This window comes from Phyllostomus discolor, chromosome 14 (assembly GCF_004126475.2).
Source record: "Phyllostomus discolor isolate MPI-MPIP mPhyDis1 chromosome 14, mPhyDis1.pri.v3, whole genome shotgun sequence".
Taxonomy (NCBI): domain Eukaryota; kingdom Metazoa; phylum Chordata; class Mammalia; order Chiroptera; family Phyllostomidae; genus Phyllostomus; species Phyllostomus discolor.
The window spans coordinates 43,813,836-43,833,585 of record NC_040916.2 but is presented as its reverse complement, the minus strand read 5'-3'; the positions used below and the strand labels follow the sequence as shown (position 1 = coordinate 43,833,585).

At 38.9% G+C, this 19,750-nt stretch overlaps 1 protein-coding gene and 1 pseudogene across 27 annotated transcripts in view; both read right to left on the bottom strand.

Moving 5' to 3' along the window:
* Nucleotides 1–19,750, bottom strand: part of LOC114489047 (phosphodiesterase 4D interacting protein) — a 205,775-nt gene that overhangs the window by 52,371 nt on the left and 133,654 nt on the right. For all 27 annotated transcript variants that reach the window (XM_028503060.2, XM_036015708.1, XM_036015709.1 and 24 more), the window contains 12 exons: nt 15,908–16,039; nt 15,090–15,209; nt 14,757–14,849; nt 14,415–14,627; nt 13,288–13,446; nt 12,134–12,247; nt 11,809–11,946; nt 10,924–11,103; nt 9,524–9,718; nt 6,987–7,154; nt 6,757–6,838; nt 5,024–5,115 (listed from right to left, as the gene is read on the bottom strand). In XM_028503060.2, coding sequence (XP_028358861.2) covers nt 5,024–5,115; nt 6,757–6,838; nt 6,987–7,154; nt 9,524–9,718; nt 10,924–11,103; nt 11,809–11,946; nt 12,134–12,247; nt 13,288–13,446; nt 14,415–14,627; nt 14,757–14,849; nt 15,090–15,209; nt 15,908–16,039 — 1,686 coding nt within the window. The remainder of the gene's footprint in view (nt 1–5,023; nt 5,116–6,756; nt 6,839–6,986; nt 7,155–9,523; nt 9,719–10,923; nt 11,104–11,808; nt 11,947–12,133; nt 12,248–13,287; nt 13,447–14,414; nt 14,628–14,756; nt 14,850–15,089; nt 15,210–15,907; nt 16,040–19,750) is intronic.
* On the bottom strand, nt 2–5,001 carry LOC118498220 (annotated as a pseudogene).

Here is a 19,750-nt window from a genome sequence, read left to right as displayed (position 1 = left end):
GAAGAAATCCTCCAGTCAGTGGGCTGAGAAAACAGTCTCTGTGACATTTATATTGTAACACTGAGGCCAATATTTTCAATATCACATCACTAAGAGCCAGTAACACAAGTAAACGCCACAACATGAACAGTGCTCTCCTGGATCAGCTCGACAAACCACACAGTGTGGCACCAAAGGATGTTTTATGGGAAGTTGTGACAGTGGTTTGAGTGGTGTCCTCCAGTTTATTTAACACTGTAACTTATCAAATTTGTTGAATTAGTACATTTTTCCTAATACTTAAAAATCTGGTCACCACTACCAGATGGAAGAATAGATGAAGTTTTTCTTGACATGAGTATTTTAATTAATAGAGGAAAACATGATAGAGTATCTTCATTTAGCAACCCTTAATGAACTAATGGGTACAGGCATCAATAGCTGATTGCATCACAAGAGATCACCAAACGTGACATGCCTCCTGATAGAACATGCCACCACCTATAAAGAAGTCCTACCACGTTAGCACTGCATGCCCTAACCTTTCAGTGTTGTATCTTCTCTTTCCTCAGCAGAAAATGACAGATATTTTATTAAGACATCACTAATAATCATGATGATAATCACAGCTGTTAACATTTACTACGTGCTTACTATGCTCCAGGCACTATAAATGCTTTGGAGAGATTTAATCCTTTTAATAAACCTAGTGACCTGGCACCTGCCTACTTCTTTCCAACTTCAATACCTACATTTTACTCTTTGTTCATGATTCTCCAAGCATACTGGACGCTTTCTGTTCTAGAAATATCAGACTGACTTAGGCCTTTGCACCCACTCTTCCCTCTGCCTGGAATGCCTGCCCTAGAGCAGCTTTCGTCTCATCCTCAGGCCCCAGCTGACCACCTGTCATCCACTCAGAGAAGCCTGCTTTGGCCACTCTAGCTTGATCCTCGTCCATGTTACTTTTTTTTTTAACATATACATTTAACTTTCTTTATCATTGTCATTTAAACCTTGACTTTATAAAACATAAAGACATTTTTAAGAGTTCCATATCACTGGAATTTGAACAGTAGAAAGAGCAATGGCTTTGTAGATGTACATTATACGCAGTAAAATTAAACAATTGGAGATATTTTTTCAACATGGAAACAATATAAGTGAAATAAATAGCAAAAGGATCTTACAGCAATATTTTATTATTGTGGATTATTACTTTAGAACCTAAACAAAAGACTCTGAATATTCAGACTTCTTTTGCTGTGTTTCATTCACATTTACCGATATTCTGAGTCAAGCTATTTGACCAAAAGGTCTGATTTAGGAAGGCATTTAGCTTTACAGCAAAAGTTTTTCCATCTCCAGTTACCACCTTCAAAGGAACTGACATTTCAGTGGTGATGTAATCTGCTAGCTCCTTTTTGAATAGTGTGAAAAAAATTACATCAGCCCTAGGGGAAGTCAAACAGGTACCCAAAAATGTAAAGTATGATGTTAAGTTTTCCCCATCTATAAATTAATCAATGAAATCAGACGTGAACTACAGTGGACTTGGTTTCAGGAAAGGCACATCGGAGAATTACATTACTATTCTTGTCTCATCTTCAGGCACGAACAGGGAATTTGTCGGCCACCATGCTGTTTGCTCTGTGGATGGTAGCGGTGAAGGAACCCACACGACTTGCTCAGAACCAATAGTGACCTGTGGTCCCGACTCTTCACACTTTCCAGGTACAACCAAAGCTTTGTCTGTATCTATCGGTAGATCAAATGAACAAAAAACTTCCAACAGTGGCAGAACTGTCACTGTAGCTGAGAACCGTCCGATCACCAGGCAGATTTCATCTTGGACAGCTTTCTGAGACTTCTCTCTGGGTGTACTGGCATCTCTGGCAGCCCTGTCACACCCAACAGCAAACAGCCATCTTTCAAGGACCTCACCACTTTTAATATCCGAGATGACTACCACCAGTTTCTAAACTGAACGCTTGTACAGCCACATTATTTAGGTATTTCAGAAGCTCAGGATCAGTAGTTACAAGCAAGGTGAGTCAATATTTCCACACTCGAGTAAAGGTTTCAGACAGATGGATGCCATGCTGATATAAAATGCTGATGCCAAATGAGAAGATCTCGGCCATGATCTCTGTGTTCCCATGCAGAGTGTGCCCTGCTTTTAGGACAGCTGCCATGCCACGGCCAGGCCTACAGTGACCGCACATGGCCCAGGTAACTATTATTTCTCTCAAGTTACTTATTATAATCTGTAATTATATTATTTATTTGTACACTGTGTGTATCTCCCAGCAGAATAAATTACATAGGGTCAGACACCTTGTAGATTTTGTTTACAACCTTACCCCAGCACTAGCGCTGACTTAGACAAGGCACCCTTATAGTTGATGAATGAATGAATGAGTGAATCCTCAACAACCCTATTGGATAACTTACTCTTCTACTTCTCAATTTATAGATGAGATGGCTGAGGCTATGAGAAATTAAGGAAGTGGCTCAAAAATCACAGAGCCAGGAAGCAGTAAATCCAGAATGTAAACTCAAGGAAGTGGACTCAGAACCACTAGGCTAGAATGACTTTCCTGGTGATCCTGTGCATCCATATATTCTTTAAGGTGATGGAAAGTTATTTGTAAGTAAGCATTTTAAAGAAATATTTTGAAACAACTGTAAAAAAACAGTGTGGTAAGTGAAGACGGATGGCACACAGCTAGTTTAAGGTGTAACCAAGCTTCCTAAAGGAAGCAACACTTCTTTCCTTAAATACATAAAAGGTAAAGTCTAATCCCATCAATGCTTACAGTATCACTGTGTGTGCTCATGATGATTTGTAACTACCCAAAGTTATTTGATGGCTCTGGGCCACTGAGGCACATCAGGAGAAAATGTTTTTCCTCACATGTCTTTGCACATTGAAGGAGCCCAGACAGTGTAACTCCTGACCTCTCTCCATCCCCTCCCTCACTCAGCCCCAGGCAGGCAGGGGAAGGACAAACCAGGCATGTCTGACTTAGTTCCACCTTTCCTAACCTTGGGAGAGAGCTGTCTGCAGGAAGCCTGTTTTGCCGTGGCTTCTCCAAGGGCAGCCTCTTCCCTACCATGCGGATTGGGTGATATGCCAAGGGCCAGTGCTACCTGTGACTGGGGAGATAAGTCTACCTAATTCTTGGGAATGGCTAGCGGGCTCACTTGGTTCTGGCATTAAGTTCTCTACCTAAGCTTTATCAGTGATACAGTTGATAAAGTATCACACTACCTGCCATGACTTTATTTCTCTGTTCAGGTCTGGGTTATGGAAGAATGGCTGCTATTTATTAGGCCCTCTTCAGAGGTCTCTATCATTAAATATCCAGGTATTTGCTCCATTGAAGAAAAATGAAAACAGAGGAAGAAATATCACTGCAGCATGATAAAGGTCTGCACATGGGGTCAGGCACCTTTAAATCATGGCCCAACAAGACAATTAAACCGAGCTTTAGTTTTCTCAATTGTAAAACAGGAGTGATACCTACTTCTCAGGAATGGGTGAGAATAGAGAAAATGTATCTAAAGTGTATGGCACATAGCAGGCAATCGATGAATGATAACTACTACTACAACTATTACTATTACTTCAAAATAATAGGGGAGATGTTTAGAAAGCTGTGAAAATCTGTATGCCTTTTGAAAAACACCTAATAGTAGAGGGAAGGTGATAATGAACATAAGGCACTGAACTGAAAGCCGGTAGCTGATTAGGACACATGAAGATAAGTAATATGGCTACGTATCATTCAATCAAAATGACCCTTTAGTCATAATTTTATGATTCGGAAAATGGGACCAAACCAAACAGTAACATTGCTCTGAAATGAGTATCTGACATGAATAATCAGAAAATGGCTAGGGTAGAGCCCAAAAAGGTGGTGGTGGGGGGGGGGTAGGAGACCAGGGGCTTTTTAAAAGTGGTAATTTTAAAAATTCCACACAATTTCATATCCTCAAAACTGTAATCATACCATGTCAGCCTGCTTGTGAGGAGATAAACAGTGTAAAAAGAGAAATTAAGAGGTGCAGTAATATAATTCCATCACAAACACACACACAGGTTTTACAGTACAGATCTAAGCCAAAGACATGGAACAAAACCGAGGAGCTATAGACTAGCCAGGTGCACTTAATTTGGGAACCCATGACCCTGACCGATCTCCTCACACGGATGCCATGGTAACATAAAGGCTTTTAGTTTCAGTCTGGAATGCTATAGTGGCCCAGTATTTCTTCTAGATCATAGCCGGACATATAACTAGCCACATAGGGGGGCAGAAAGAGAAGAAATTTTGTAAGGCTGAGAGGCCTCTTCTACAAAAAATCGATGAAAATTTTACTGCTAGAAATAGAGCATAAAGATGGGAAACACTATCTGTTCCCGGAAATGACTACTTACAAAGCTTTTTGGGTCACAAATGACCTGAGTTGATTTCTTAGATTTGGCATTTCTTAATTATATGACTACTCCCCACTTCCATGTTTTCAAAAAACTCCTCATTTCAGCTTCTTCATCTATAAGCTAGGGCCAATACCACTTACTTTGCAGAAATGGTAAACATTAGTGCTAACTCAAGTACCCAAGAAAGTGCACTGATTATAGCAAGTAGTCAGTAAACATGCTGATCATTCTCAAATCTCTCTTGTTCCCTTGTTTCCAAAACTAATTTCATGGCTCTAATGTCATAATTCTAAGCAGCAGTTATATAGCATATTGTTTATTCCTAAGTACTTTACAATTATTTTATTCCAGTTAGCAATGGGCAGAGAAAACTTATTTCAGCACTTAAAAAAAGTCCCCATTTATAAAACCAAGAGCATCTTGGAGAGGTAATGTGTTTATGAAATGATTATATATTTTCTCCAGAAAGAAAAAAAAAATGGCACACCTTGTATTTGGGCCCAGATATTACACTTGGAACACTGTACTCTTTCAAATATAAAGTATTTTGAAAGAAAAACCAGGAATTCAAAAATTAGGCTAGACTAGAAAACTCACCCGACTTTCTCTTTCTTTTTTAGCCATGAGTTCAAGTTCCTCCTTGGCATTACTCAGTTCTTTTTCCAGCTCTGCAACTGTGTCCAAGTCTCCTAAAATTTAAAAATAGTGCTAGGTTTAATCACTCTTAAGACGATGTGATCTCTGCTGCCTCATTTCTCAGGAATTTACTCTGACAAACAAAAAAAAAAAACATCTGTACAAGTTGTTCTTTAAAGTGTTATTTATAAAAGCAAAACACTGCAAGCAACCTTCTTGCCTATAAAGAGAAGATTGAATAAGCCAGAGATCCACACAGTTTAAATTTCCTGTGTGATAAAATTATGTTGTACTTATGTAAGTAATTGCCCTTGTTCTTGGGAAGCACACAGTGAAGTATTTAGGGATGAAGGGTTATGATGACTGTTAAGTAATTTTTAAATGGTTCGGGGAAAAGTGTCCCATCTGTATGTGTGTATGCAAGTAAATAATGCTAATGCAGCGAAATGTTAATTGATGAACCTTAGTAAAAGCGTACAAGGGTATTCAAAATACTACTTGTGCCACTTTCTATAGGTTTGAAATTTGCAAAATAAAAAATAAAGGTGCTTTTATTAAAATTAAAAATTAAAAACAATTAAAATTAAAAATAAAGGTACTTGCAAAAATAAAGGTACTTTTTAAGAAAAGTATGTAGAAAGTAAATTAGACAAATACAGCATTCTTCACTCTTCAACTAGCATAAAGTTTTCTTACTAAAAAATGACTACTTGCCTGACTTGCTGTATTTTTGGACTACAGGATGCACCCCCCCCCCCCAAATTTGGGAGGAACGTGCGGGTGTGCCTTATAGTCCCAATGTAGCTTGCCTGGCTGGGGAGGTGGGGGTGGGGGCGGTGGCAATGGAGCAGGGTCACAGGCTATTAAATATTTTACCACATTTTTTGCTTCAAAAATGTTTTTCCTATTTTTCTCCTCTAAAACCTAGGTGCATCTTATGGTCTGGTGCACCTTACAGTCCGAAAAACACAGTATCTATGGACTCCATAATATCCTACACTATAATAGACACAAAGTTCTTAACCTTCTTGATATCATTAAAAATCCCAAGTCCACAAGCTTTCTTATCGTAGGACTATACTTACCACTCCATTAATCGTGTTGAGTCCCTACTTCTGCAACTTGCTGGCGAACGTCTTTCCTGAAGCTACCCTCGATCCCAACCTTTTGATCTGTGGAAGTCACAGAGTCTAATCCCAGGCCTCCATTTGAATTTTGCTCCTACCTTTGATAGAATTTAGTTGTTTTTAGGGAGTTAACACCTACAACCATCCTTGGATGGAGCTAAGCCTGGCAAATAACTCCATGTACATTGCTCACCCCGCCCAACACTGTAGGTATGTAGGTGATGTCAAGTTATAGGAAGGATCCTCAGCCTTCTTGAAAGATATCCAGAAGTTGTCAGCCCCAGGTCCTGCTGTGCAAGTTTGGAAACACTACCTCCTGCACTTGTGAATCCCTGCAGAGCTATCTGAAGAGGAGGTTTCAAAGTGGGTACCCAGAGCAATAACCTCAATTCAACACAAGAAAAGGGCAGTTCTTCCCAGAGGAGACATGTCTTCATCCTTTCAGGGGAATCCAAATTTTAGTTTTTCCAATAAAAAAGGAAGGGAAGAGAGGCTTGGCCAAACCCATTAACAGACAATTACAGAAGGAAAAACAGATTCCTTAATAAAATGAAATCTGATACTTACCTAATGAGGACCTGGGTATGCCGGTATCCCCTTTGGTGGTCAATGAAGCGCTGTCATCTCTGCAGGGTATATTCTTTGAACCCTAAAAATTGGCAGAGTTGGGAATTTTAGGACGATGCAGGAGTTCATAATGATCATGATCATAATGACAAGGACTTGGAATGTGCTCACACAGTTTGGATAATTATCTAACTTGGGCCTCAAATATTACACAAGTCTCTAGTTCTCACTTGATCAGTCTGCTCTCCAAGATGGGGGCTGATGGCAGTAACTTCAGCTGGTTGGCTGGAGAGGAGTGCTTGGGACGCCATGGAGTCTTTCCCTCCTAAATACTGGCGCAGGGCCTGTAACTCTGAATTTTTTTCCATTAGGGCTTGCACCATCTTCTCTGCAGCAGCCTAGTGAGGAAACCACACATAGCATTAGAAAGATATTCTAATAAAACATAATTTGTGCTCTGATGTTATTTGTTAAAAGCTAACTGTTTATGAAGCCAGAGGGACCCTAGAAAATAGTTTCCTCACTTTCAGTTTATGGGTAAAAACATAGTTGATCAGTGGAAAGTCTCTTGTAGGTAGAATACTGGAAAAACTGAAAATAACAGATATATTAAAGACCAAATTATATGAAATTGGTTCTGCTAGAACTCTATCAGGCTGAGGTGTTAAGCTTACAGTTTGAATTGGGGTAACAGATGTTTTCTTTACTCTGGGATACATGTGCTTTTGACCCAGATGTCCTTCACCCAAACACCCATTTGGTTTGCTCCCCTTAAGGCTTTGCCAAGTTTTACCTTTTAAGATTGGCCTTCTCTGCATAGATCATTAAAAACTGCAATCTCTTCTCTATTCCCGGTTCCCTGCCTCATAAATTTTTTTATAATGTGCTTACTGTTATCTGATTTATCTGTTTATTGTTTCTGTCTCTCTCCCAAGTAGATGTTAGTTTTCTAAGGAAACTTACAGGTACTATAATGCTTGTTCAGTGCTGAACCCCAAGCACCCAGAACAGTGTCTAGCACATAGCAAGTACTCAGTACATAATTACTGAATGAAACAATTACACAGACACATTATCAGACTACATCTGAACCTCAAAACCACCAATGCAGTTGACTCATTTAAAACCTCACAGTTTCCTAAGACAGATGATGGCATAACAAGGAAGAAATACAGAACATTATTTGTGACTGTTACCACAAAGAAAGTCTGCATTTAATCAGAAAATCTGGAAATAATAAACTAACAGTGAAATTACTCAGGGTTGTAAGATGACGAATTAAAACTGTATTAGCTATATCACAGCACAAACTGTCTCTGGGGAGAATTTCCACCATTTTAAATGAGAAGCTGAGCTCCAGCCATCATTTCTAAAGGAAATAAAAGAATAACCCTCCATTTTCAATAAGTAAAATTTGGGCTCTCTGGGGATTTGGACATAACTATCTTATAGGTATCAAAGCACTATTAATTTGCCTTATTAAAAATCTGTGAAAAGATTTTATTATGAGAAAAATAAATAAGTGACATGTAAGACGTCTGGTATCACACATATGATCTATGTGGCTGGAGATTCTTTTTATAATAATGCTGTTTTTAGTGGGGCTCCTCCATCATCTGGAAGCTTGTAAGAAATGCAAATTCTTGGGCCCCACCTGTACCTCCTAATTTCTGGCTCTGGGGGTGAGCCTGGGCGTCTTGGTCTTTACACAGTGTGATCGAGGGGGATTATGCTGCACGCAAAATTTGAGGGGCAGATCTAGATGAATACAATCATTACTCTTCTTCTTGAGTTGAAAATTTTTTATAATTTTAGTCATCACCTCGGTTCTCTTGTTTTACTGACAGCACTGTCTAATATCACTGAGGTGTAGTAAGATTAATTTTTTTAAGTTACAAAGGGGTTAAGAAGAAAATTCAAATAAATACCAGATAGCCTCTTGCCAAAGACTTAAATAATTCACAGTGATTTTTGTTAGGTCTGTTCTAGAAGCAGTTCTGCAGTACCTGGCAGCGTGTTCCACACAGAGAGTATTTACTTCAGGGGGCCTGAGGGTTAGGGAGTGGAGTACCACTGACCCCACAGCAGAAGGAAGCACTAGAGAACACCACGGTCAAATAACACAGGCAAGTGGTAAGAATCTGGCTCCCTCTCAACACTGACCAGGGAGATTCTGATCAGCTGCTCCCTCAAACGGAGCACAAGTCCACTATGCCGTTCTCTAGCCTCGAGGAGACAGACACATGAAAATGAAGGTAACTTAAAAACTTACTTTTGAAATACTTGTGCACCAGTATGTTGATTCTCATCATGGCTTTGAAAAAAATACAATCTTTTTTTTCTCCTCTTAAGATAACTCAGATTTCACAAAAATTAAGAGAAAATGTATGTAAGTTTTCCCACATGTTGGCTAGAAATACCAAATATCACTGATGTCTTAGTAAATCAAAATCAAAATCTCCTGGAACCCCATATCTTTTTCTGTCAAAATTATCAGAATACTGAGGAAAAGAAAATGTTCGTAACAAAGTTAATGGGTGGGAGCATGCACTGTTTAGTCATCCTTCCAAATGCAAAGTGTTCTAAAACTATTTCATACTTTGAAGAGTGACGTAAAACTGTATTCTAGTGAATAGACTGAAGGGGAAAAAACCTAACAGAGTAAACTGCAAAATAATAAATATACACATTCCAAGGTCCAAATGCTTTCTATTCCCAGACTACCGATGTGCTAAGTGATACCGTTCCCCTGTGCATCAGTCCTTACTTGGCTCCGCTGCTCCCTGGTGCTCATGGACTGAAGCAGGCCCTGAATCTCCATTTCATGTTCCACCGCCTGTTTGTTCCGGTCACTGAGGAGGTCCTGCAGCATCCTTTCCTTCCGCTGCAGACGCTGGCACAGCTCCTCAGCGATCTCACTCTGCCCTGGTCCGAGTTTGCAGAGCAATGTTGCACTAACATCCTAAGGCAGAAGAAACAGTGTAAGTTTTGAAGGAAAGAATTCCCTCTGTTATATATCAAAGGGCTTAGAAGAATCTATCATAGGAGAAAGAGCTATGAGATTCTGAAGAACAAGTATCAATGTTTCATTTATTTTTGTTTCCCCAGCTCTACAATAGGTCTGGCATGACTATAAATACATGCTCAGTGAATGAACACCAATAATACAGAAAAATACTTATAATGACAACTGACATTGTTTTCTGAAGTAAGTCCTATCCCTATTTGCTCAGGGCACATAATAATTAATGTTAGATGAGGATAAAAGGTCACTCAGTTCATTCATTTCATGTATCTTCTCCCCGGTGTAACATCACGGAGAAACACAAAATGACAAGCTGGAAAAGAATAAGCACTGTATCTTTTGGCATGGTGATACAGTTCCCATTTCTACACTGGGCGGTGGTTAAAACTGTGGAGCCACACTGCCTGGGTTGCACACTGGCTCTGTTACTTATTAGCTATGTTAATGGGTGGGGACAAGTTAACATCCCTTGAGATTTCTGTTTCCTTATCTGTAGAAGAGGGATAAAAATATGTATCTTATAGACTTGGGAGGATTCAGTGAGTTAATACCCATTAAGCTCTTAAAATGGCAGCTGACATAGCATGAGCACCGCAGCTAATAAAGGGTAGCCATCATATTATAGGTTTAAAATTAAAAATGTTTTTAAATTTTATTTTTAATTACAGTTTACATTCAACACTATTTTTTATTAGTTTCGGGTATCCAGCACAGTGATTAGACAATCATGTACTTTACACAGTGTTCCCCCAACATTTCAAGTACCCACCTGGCACCACACATAGTCATTTCAATATGACTGACTACATTCCCTATGCTTTCCTTTACATCCCCGGGACTATTTTGTATCTGTCAATTAGGACTCCTTAACCCCTTTTGTAGGTGCATTTTTTAGAATGCACTAATCCTTACATAACTTCTTTTTAAGTAAGACAATTTGTCTCCTTGACTTTATAGGCGTAGGAATAAAAGTCCCAGTGAAAGCCAACGACTTGACAGGCAGAGAGAGGAATTAAAGGCTCGGGTCGCTGGCCTGCCAGACCTTAAAGACTCAGGTCGCTGGCCTGCCTAGTCCAAGACTGAGATTACGTAACCACTAATAACCACTAAACCAACTGTCTTTAAGTTAACTAAAATCTTGCCTCCACTTCTTTGTTTCTGTCATGCAGAGATGTCTGTAACTGCTGAATGATACTTTCTTGCTCCTTCTGCCAATGGCTAAATTTGCTTTCCATTTCTTCTTTCAGCCACTGTAGGTTTTGGCAGGTAGCAGACAACTGTTCCACTTCCAGGCCTTTGGCCCTCAGAAGACTCTCCATACTCTACAGTCACAAAAGAAGCAACCGTAAGTCAGAGGACCACCCTGCAGTTTACACAAGAAACCCGATCTACCTTTAAATGACCTCTTACGTTATCAACTATTTTACAAAAGGAGAAAACTTAGTATACCATCTAAAAATGCCATGCTAATCTATTTTTTGTTTTTAGAAACTTTCATCTAGTTTGTAGAAAGATTAATATAACGTACATAATAAGTAAAGTATTCTGGAGGTAGTAGGCTACATTATACAGGAAGTGACGAACTTTAAAAAGTGGCAGGTGGTTAGATATACAAGCTCTAAAATAAATATCCAAAAATAGCCCACAGTAAATATTAATAAAATAAACAAGTGCTCTGATTGTAGCCATACATAGCCCCATATGCAACATTGAGAAAACCACAATTAATAGTTGCACCCTGGCAATGCTTATGCAAAAGTGTACAGATATTGACAAAGATTAGACATTAATTAGAACCATGTATAGAAATCCCTATTCACTGCTTTCCCCTACAAAGTTTGTGAAAGTGCTAAAGCTTCTCACTGCCTAATCTTTAGTGATGAAACTGATGACTGTTATTTTTGTTTCGTATTTTTATTTTTTTCTTATAAAGCAAATACGCTGGTTTTCAGAAAATGATAGAAGGGCTGAGGCTTTAGGAACCCAAGTAGGAGAGGGATGCCGAGACAGACAGGTTTTGCTCGTACCTGCATGGTAGCTTCATTCGAGGAGAGGATACCGCGCAGTCTCTCTAAGTCATGATCTCGCTCTCTCACGGCAAGATGGAGCTGCCGCAGCTCTTTTTCTTTTTCTTCTAGAGTGGAGAACTTTTCATCTATAGCCCGCTGCAAGGAAAGCAAGGATCCTAAAGCTCCTAAGAGTCACTATTCTGATCACCCTTTTTCAGTAAGAATCTAACTATAAAGGAACGGAGAATCAACTCTGAAAAGCAGCAAACCCAGCAGACACAGATTTCTATAGGACCTATGTGAAAAGAACCCATAGCATCGTGAGCAAAATTGTAAGACATACCTCCAGAGCAACATCTCTGTCTTGTATCCGCTGCCGCAGTTTCTCGAGTAACATTTCATTTGCTTCAAGGGTTTTGTCCGAGTTATCTCGATACTGCAGGAGCTCCTGAAATTCCTAATGAGACCAAAAAATACTTTCCTTTTTTCCTGTATCCAGTATTAACTGAATTCCCATACTCTGTCAAGCAGTTGGTGAGTTATTCCGGATAAAAACAAAATGTAACCACTTTCACAGGGGAACACAGTTTAGCAGAGATAACAAACCCCTTTTTAACTATTCTACATCTCATATATGTATGTGTGCATAGCTAGCTACTAGGGGAACACATGATGCATTGACTAACTCTGCCTGAAGGTGTCACTAAAGATCTCACAAAAGATTACATGTGCTCTGTCTTGAAAGGAGGAGTTGTTTCTCAAGTGAAGAGGTGGTAGAGGTCCTTTTATCAAAGAAAAAATGTATGCACAATGAAATGTAAGGGATTCAAAGTGACTGAAGCTTAGAGTAAGTGGTAGAAGTGATCACTGTCTTCTTTAGTGTCCCATTTTTAAAAAGATTTTATTTATTTATTTTTAGACAGAAGGGAAAGGTGGGAGAAAGTGAGGGAGAAAGGAGAAACATCAACATGTGGTTGCCTCTCGCGTGCCTCCTACCGGCGACCTGGCCTGCAATGCAAGCATGTGCACTGACTGGGAAGTGAACCAGAGACCTTTTGGTTTGCAGGCCAGCACTCAATCCACTGAGCCACACCAGCCAGGTCTAGTGCTCCATTTTTCCCTAAAACTTTCATTTTATCATCTGGGGAAATGTATATACACATCTTCACCTGTTAGATTGACAGCAGAGGCCATATCTCTTATCTTTGTCTTCCTAGCACACTGTCTGACTCACAGAAGTACTTAATAAACTATTTGCTGAGTACTTAGTGCCTACATCTTTCAGTTCTATATTTATTGTCTCCTACTCTTTCTAGTTAGCATCTTGGTTCACAAATTGTACTTTCTATTTCTTTTGAATCCTCCTGATTCCCACCTCTCACTATTCTACAGGTAGCAGGTACTCAAAGAAGGTGTAATCTCTATCTTGAGATTACATGAACAGGAATGTCAAAGCTCTATGAGCCCAGTTTTAGTTGAAATCATTACGTGACTCACCTGGAGCAGCTGCTCTTTGTGACTCAGACTGTGGTTTAGATGCTGAATGTGTTGCTCCTGGGTTCGAACCTCATTGTATTTTTCAGCCTCCAGGGTACGGAGCTGTTGGCTCTTACTCTGCAATTCTCCCTGTAGCTGCTGCAGTGCTTTTCGTAATTCCTGAATTAAAAAGATTTCCCTTTGTGTGTTTAATTTATTTTTTGAATTTTTTAAAGAGTTTATTTGAGCCAAACTGAAAACATAAGCAAGATCTCAAATGCTCCCCCAGATTCTCTTTTTTAAACAATTTAAAATTTTCACATGGTCATTAGATATGGAGGCCTTAAAACTTTCCAGGCATGTAGAATGAACTATAAAGTGGCAGAAAGACCCATTCTTAAAGTTACTCAGAAATATTACACACAAATGAACTAGGATATGGAAAATTGTAAGAACTATGAATGGGGGTAGGATATAAATTTGGTATTATAATTCAATACTAATTTTTTGGTTTAAAAATGACAGACCTCTATAACTACTAAGGAGAACTCTGTCCAACTATAAACCTGGATCCTTTACAATAAGCTCAAGGATAGGACATTTCTACCATCCTTTTAAATCTTAAAAAAAGAAACTATAGCATATGTTCTAAGCTAACAAGATAAAGAAACCACTAACAATTATATGTTTTATTTTTTAAAAATATATGGCTAATGGTGAGCACCATTCCTTTGACCTCGGTCCTTCTGATTTTGTTTCTCGCTGCCTTTTACTCATTCTTCAAGAATAGCTTCACATACTGCCTTCTTCATGAAGCTCTCCCTGACTCCCTTCTTCAGTCCTTGCTATATTTCCTATGGGACCCCACATGTGCCTCCCCTGCAGTATTTAACCCACTGAAATCCTGTTTATGTGACTGTACCTCACGTTAAATTACAAGTTAACTTACGAGGAAAGAACCTGTGATCTTTACTTTCGTATTTGCAGGACATAGCCCAATATTCAGCACATGGTATGAGATAACAGATGTTGAACTGAATCACTCAGATTAAGTAAGTGACTAAAGGATTCGACACAAACTGTCCGGAACAAAAGTTGCCATCGGGGCAAAGTCAACCTTTAGGGTCATAAAATGAGTAATGATTTACCTGGTTGTGTCTCCAGGAAGCCTCTTTCTGCTGCTCTGTATCCTGGGCTGCAGCCTCGACAAACTGCACACATCGTTTGGCATCAGCCAGCTGGCGTTCTCTTTGTCGTAGGGCCCTTTGCAGCTTCTGAATTTCAAGCTGGCTGAGGAACAAAGCACTCTGAAGGTCAAGCAGAGCCACCTGCTGCTGAGCTGGAGAAGTACCCTCAGAGCTCTGAAAAGTGTAAAAATCACGATCACAAGGAGGGCAAGCACTGAGCAGCTGAGAAGACCAACAAAATAAGACTGTGACAGAGAATGGCACACCCTCCACTGAAGTGTCAACTATGTGACCCCCACATACATGAAGCTGTCCGAGCTGGCTTTGGTGCAGCATTTCTCGAAGCTTTGCCATTGTGTCATTTTGACCTTCGATCACCTGGTACAGCTCCTCGGTCTGAAGACAAAAGAGGGAATACCAAACAAGCTAGTAAACTGAACACTAACTCCTTTATCTCGCCTGTACAGATTTTAGTAAGAGGACTACTTCAACATACCAATTTAGGTTAAGCTACAATTTCTTTAGGGTAAGATTTGTTAGTCTGACAATATCCACTTCTACAAAAATACAGAATACTTGTTGATTTTGATGGGACAAATCATTTCTTCGCAAGTCCTTGATAGCCAAGTATTTTACCTCACTTTCCCTGCTTTTCAGAGTGTCCTTGAGGCTTTGAACTGCAGCATCTTGCTTCTGAGATGACTCCTGAGCAGACTTCAGTTCACAGCTCATTTCATTCAGTTTCTCTTGGAGAATCTGAATTCAGAAAAGTAAAATATTTATAGTTGCTAGTTCAATTTCTTTTAACCTCAAATGGAACCATAAAATCTGCCCTCAAATCTTAGATTTCTTGGGAAATAATGACCTTGCTTATTTACTACATATAGTGACCACTGAAGCCCTAAGCCAATCAGCTAGAGAAAGTAGCAGGAAATGCTACTTCCTTCTACACTCAGTTACTTCAACTCCCACGCATGGTGCTTTCTCTGTGGTGGCAGCCATCCTGGGCATGTGTCCACATGAGTCACTGTGGACCCCTTACACGAAAACCAAGGGGTTTCTGCTATGTAGTATAGGACAGGACTACACCAGGCCAGAAGCTCAGCATCTGGGACTTTTTTTCTACCCAGATGTTAAAATCCATGGGCTGTAAAGGGGTGAGAAGTTCACTAAAGTCAGAAGCACAAACCTCCTTTCTCAGTACCTTATACAGTTAAAGACTGTATTCAAGCTTTAATCACAGACTTAGAAGGCACCAGAAATTCTGATCTGTGCAGAACAGGCTAAAATCCTCATGAGAAATAAAGAGAAGAAGTATACTTTTAAATCAAATATTACCATGAATACATAGTACCCATCTCCCAAGTCCTACTCAGAGAGGTTAACAGACTCAGCTAGAGCCAGTCACATCTTCAGGAGAGCCTGTGATCTCCAAGGGCTGGTGGTGATCCTACCTTGTTGGTGGCCTCTGTTTGCTGGATTTTTTCTTGGAGTTCTGCCACGTGGGAATCAGATACAGACTGTTGAGTTATGATGGTCTCATCTGAATTCAGCTTTTGTTGTTTGAGTAACTCTTCAGTCATGGGCTAGGGAGAAACAAGACAAGTAATATGAGTTAAAAGTAGCCAACAATAAATTTAATCTTTAAACGTTTCTAGCATCTTTGGTCAGAGACTTAGAAAACTGGAGTTGTTGCATGAATTATCAGTATGAATTCCTAAGACAGTCCTGTTCCTTATTAAGAGCACAGGCAGATTCACGTCCATCTTTACTGTACTCCCTAGCTCCCCTCCCTAGTTCTCCCTACGAACTCACATAAACACTACCTATTCAGTTAAAACAATTCAGAGTTTAAAGAGAGGGGAGGACTCAAAATAGAAAATGCTTATGATGATCAAATATTCACTTTATCCTGATTTCAATCAAGGAATCCAAAAGGCACATTGTTCAAACTTGCACCATCCCCGAGAGGAAAAGTTATATTCCAACTATCTTTCTTACAACATGCCGGTTCACATTATTGGAAACATGGCAGATTTTGAACATGGACTATCCCGTAAATAAGAGCATTTTATCAATACTAAGTACTGTAGTTATATAAGAGATCTCCTTGTCTTTTGGAAATAAATGCTGAAGAATTCAGTGTAAAGATGCCTAATATCTGCAACTAATTCTCAAATGGTTCAGGAATAAAAAAATAATGTATCTATATAGACAGTGGGAGCAAACTATAGCAAAATATTAGGCAACTGGTGAATGTGGGGGTTCTTTGTAGCTCCCTTATGACTTCTCTAAGTTTGAAATTACCAATATTTCAAAATAAAATGTAAAAAATTTAAAATAAAATTTAAAATCCATAGTGGCCCAAGAAGGAGTTATGTCTTATAGAAACAGCAATTCACCAAAACAATTCAGTGGGAAAAAAACCAAACACATATTGTTTATGTATGGGCTGATCAGTCAGACTAAGATGAATTTATTGAACTGTACCTAATATTTATGAGCTAAGAGTACTTACTAAAGCTTTAGGAATTCAGTGGGCATTAAATTCCATCTCCTCCCTGGCTGCCCCACCCCCAGACCAACTAGGAAAACTACAAACCCATTAGGAAGAGAGAAAAAGGCAACAGCTATTCATTTTTCCTTTCCTCCACACTTTCAAACTCTGATTACCACCTTACAGGCAGGGAAGTTACAACTTACCTTAAATCCCTTCCTGCCAGCAACTGACTGGGAGTATGAAGATTTCAGAAGAAAAACCTTTTCCATTCCTTCAGTGCTATTTATCAATTTTTCTACTTCACCATGCATTGCTATCTCCTTTGTTCACTGTACTCTAGCCCTGTACTATCCAGCATATCTTTTAAATACCATAGTATACAAAGCGCCGTGGAAGGTGGATTGGGGAGCTATGTTATAAAGGAACAAGGAAATACACAAAATATCAGATAGTGAGAAGCCCTATGCAATAAAACAGGAAGCATGACAAAGGGATTAAGTTATTCCAAATTGGCTGATCTCTGGAAAGTCTTCAAGAGGTGAGGCAACATTTAAATGGACATTTGAATGACAATGAGCCTGTCCTGCAAAGATGTACAAAACTAGCCAAGGCAGAAGAAAGGGAACAGCTATTGGAAAAGACCCAGGGTGGATATGAGCCTGGGAAAAAGAGAGGCCTAAGTAACCAGAGTATCACTTTCTAATAGAATACAATGAGTTACATACGTAATTTAAAATTTTCTAGTATCTTCATTGGCTAAAGTAAAAATAGGTAAATGAAATTTTAATAAAAGATCTAATTTAAACTGATACATTATGTCCAAAATACTATCATAAACATGTGTTCAACATAAAAAATTTTAAATAAGATGCTTTACACTTTTTTTTCACACTAAGTCTTTGAAATGAGGGGTCCATGTATCACTCACAGCACATCTCAACTGGGATTTGCCATATTTCAAGTGCTCAGTAGCCATGGAAGGCTAGCCGAATAGCACAGGGATAGAGCATAATGGGCAAAGGAGACAGTAATTTCTGATGAGGTGGGAAGGCAGGCAGGGGTCAAGCTTTTATTCTCATTGAAATGAGAACGGACTGCTGCATTTTTATCAGAACAGTAATCCAATCATATTTAATTCTTAAAAAAATCACTCAAGCTGCTCTGTGAGGAGTGGATGGTGGGGAAGCACCAGCAGAAACAGGGAGACTAGGCAGAAGGCTAAAGCAGTAATGTCGGTGAAAGACAGCAGTGCCCTGGATTACAGTGGTAGCAGTGGAGGGGGAGAGAAATGGGGAGATACATTTTGAAAGTATAGTCAAAAGGATTAGATAGTGGAAGACAGAAAAAGAGAAAAGCAGCAAAGAAAATGACTTCTAGAAAAACTGAGGGGTAGGGATGGTAGGTAGAAGTGGAAGAGGGGATGGGGCATAAAGGGTGATAAAAAGATCACATAAAAATAAATTAAAAAATAAAAAACTAAGATATCTGTTGTGGTATAACAGGGAGCTTGGCCCTGAAGTAATGTGAATTATGTCACACACAGGACAGATAACTATTTAATAGTTGTGTACAACAATTCTAAATGATAAATGCTTTTATCATTTATTTAATGATAAAACATTGTCTACAAAACTTGGCTTCTTACTTCCTCAAATAAAATGACTTTCCAATAACATCTATTATAAGATAGTTTTCAAATTTAAACTATAACAAACAGAATTAAAGAAAATAGCCTCAAGTTTAAAATGGCAGGAAAGGTAGTCATATCTATGCACTTGAAACCAACAGGCTGTGAAAAAACTTTAAAACTAATCATCTGGTCCAATCCCATCTTACATTTGAGGAAACCGTGACTCAGAGGTGGTAAGTAATTTGTCCAAAGCTACACAGGAAATCAGGAAAAGGTTCCAATTAAACCAGGAGTTGGTAATGTATCTTTCACCTCTATAAAGCCTACCTACCTATCTACCACAATGCCTGAAATAGTATGGAGACCAAAAGTTTTTAATAAGTTAAGAACAATAAAAAGCAAACAAAAAACAGGCCTGTCTCCTAATTCTCAGGCAAATGTTCTAATCATTCAGTGGCTCTCTTAGAAATAAGACTACAAAGATACAAAGTTAGGTAGGTAAGAAGATAGACAGATAGAGATTTAATATAGATATTTCATAGCAGCAACTTTAAAGCCAAAGAATGCCACAGAAAAGTACATATGAATCTGGATCTCATATGAACCCACCTTGGCATAAATTATCATAGGAAATTCCTAATTCTGTAAATGTAATGTACCAATCTAAAAGCTGGAAAATGTGTTTCTTCTTTATTCATAATTCTTTATTATTTCACATCTCAGAAAAATGTTCTTTCAGATAGCAGAGTGCCAAAAAAGCACTCAGTGGGAAAAGTCCCACTGAGTCAACAGCTCAGAATGAATCCTTGGCAGTATCAAGTACAGAAACCAATCACTCCTGTGAGGATTTTATAGAACCTGAAATCAGTATTAATTGATTTGGTTGATTAGTGCTGATCTCCAGAGTATCAGCTACTAAAATCATGTTGTAATAATCTTAACTAAATTGCTCTTGACTCAGGACAAGTCCAGTACCAGAAAAGAGAATTGCTTCTTCCAGGCCTCATGCTGTATATTTTAAGACCTTTAGGCCAAAAGGCTGTTCTTTGTATCTTCTGGGATAACAGCAATTTTCTTGGCACTTTTCTAGCCCTCATAATAGCAGGTCACAGATCTTAAACTGCTGCCATTGTCTATCCTATTGTTAATAAGAGAAGATACATAGAA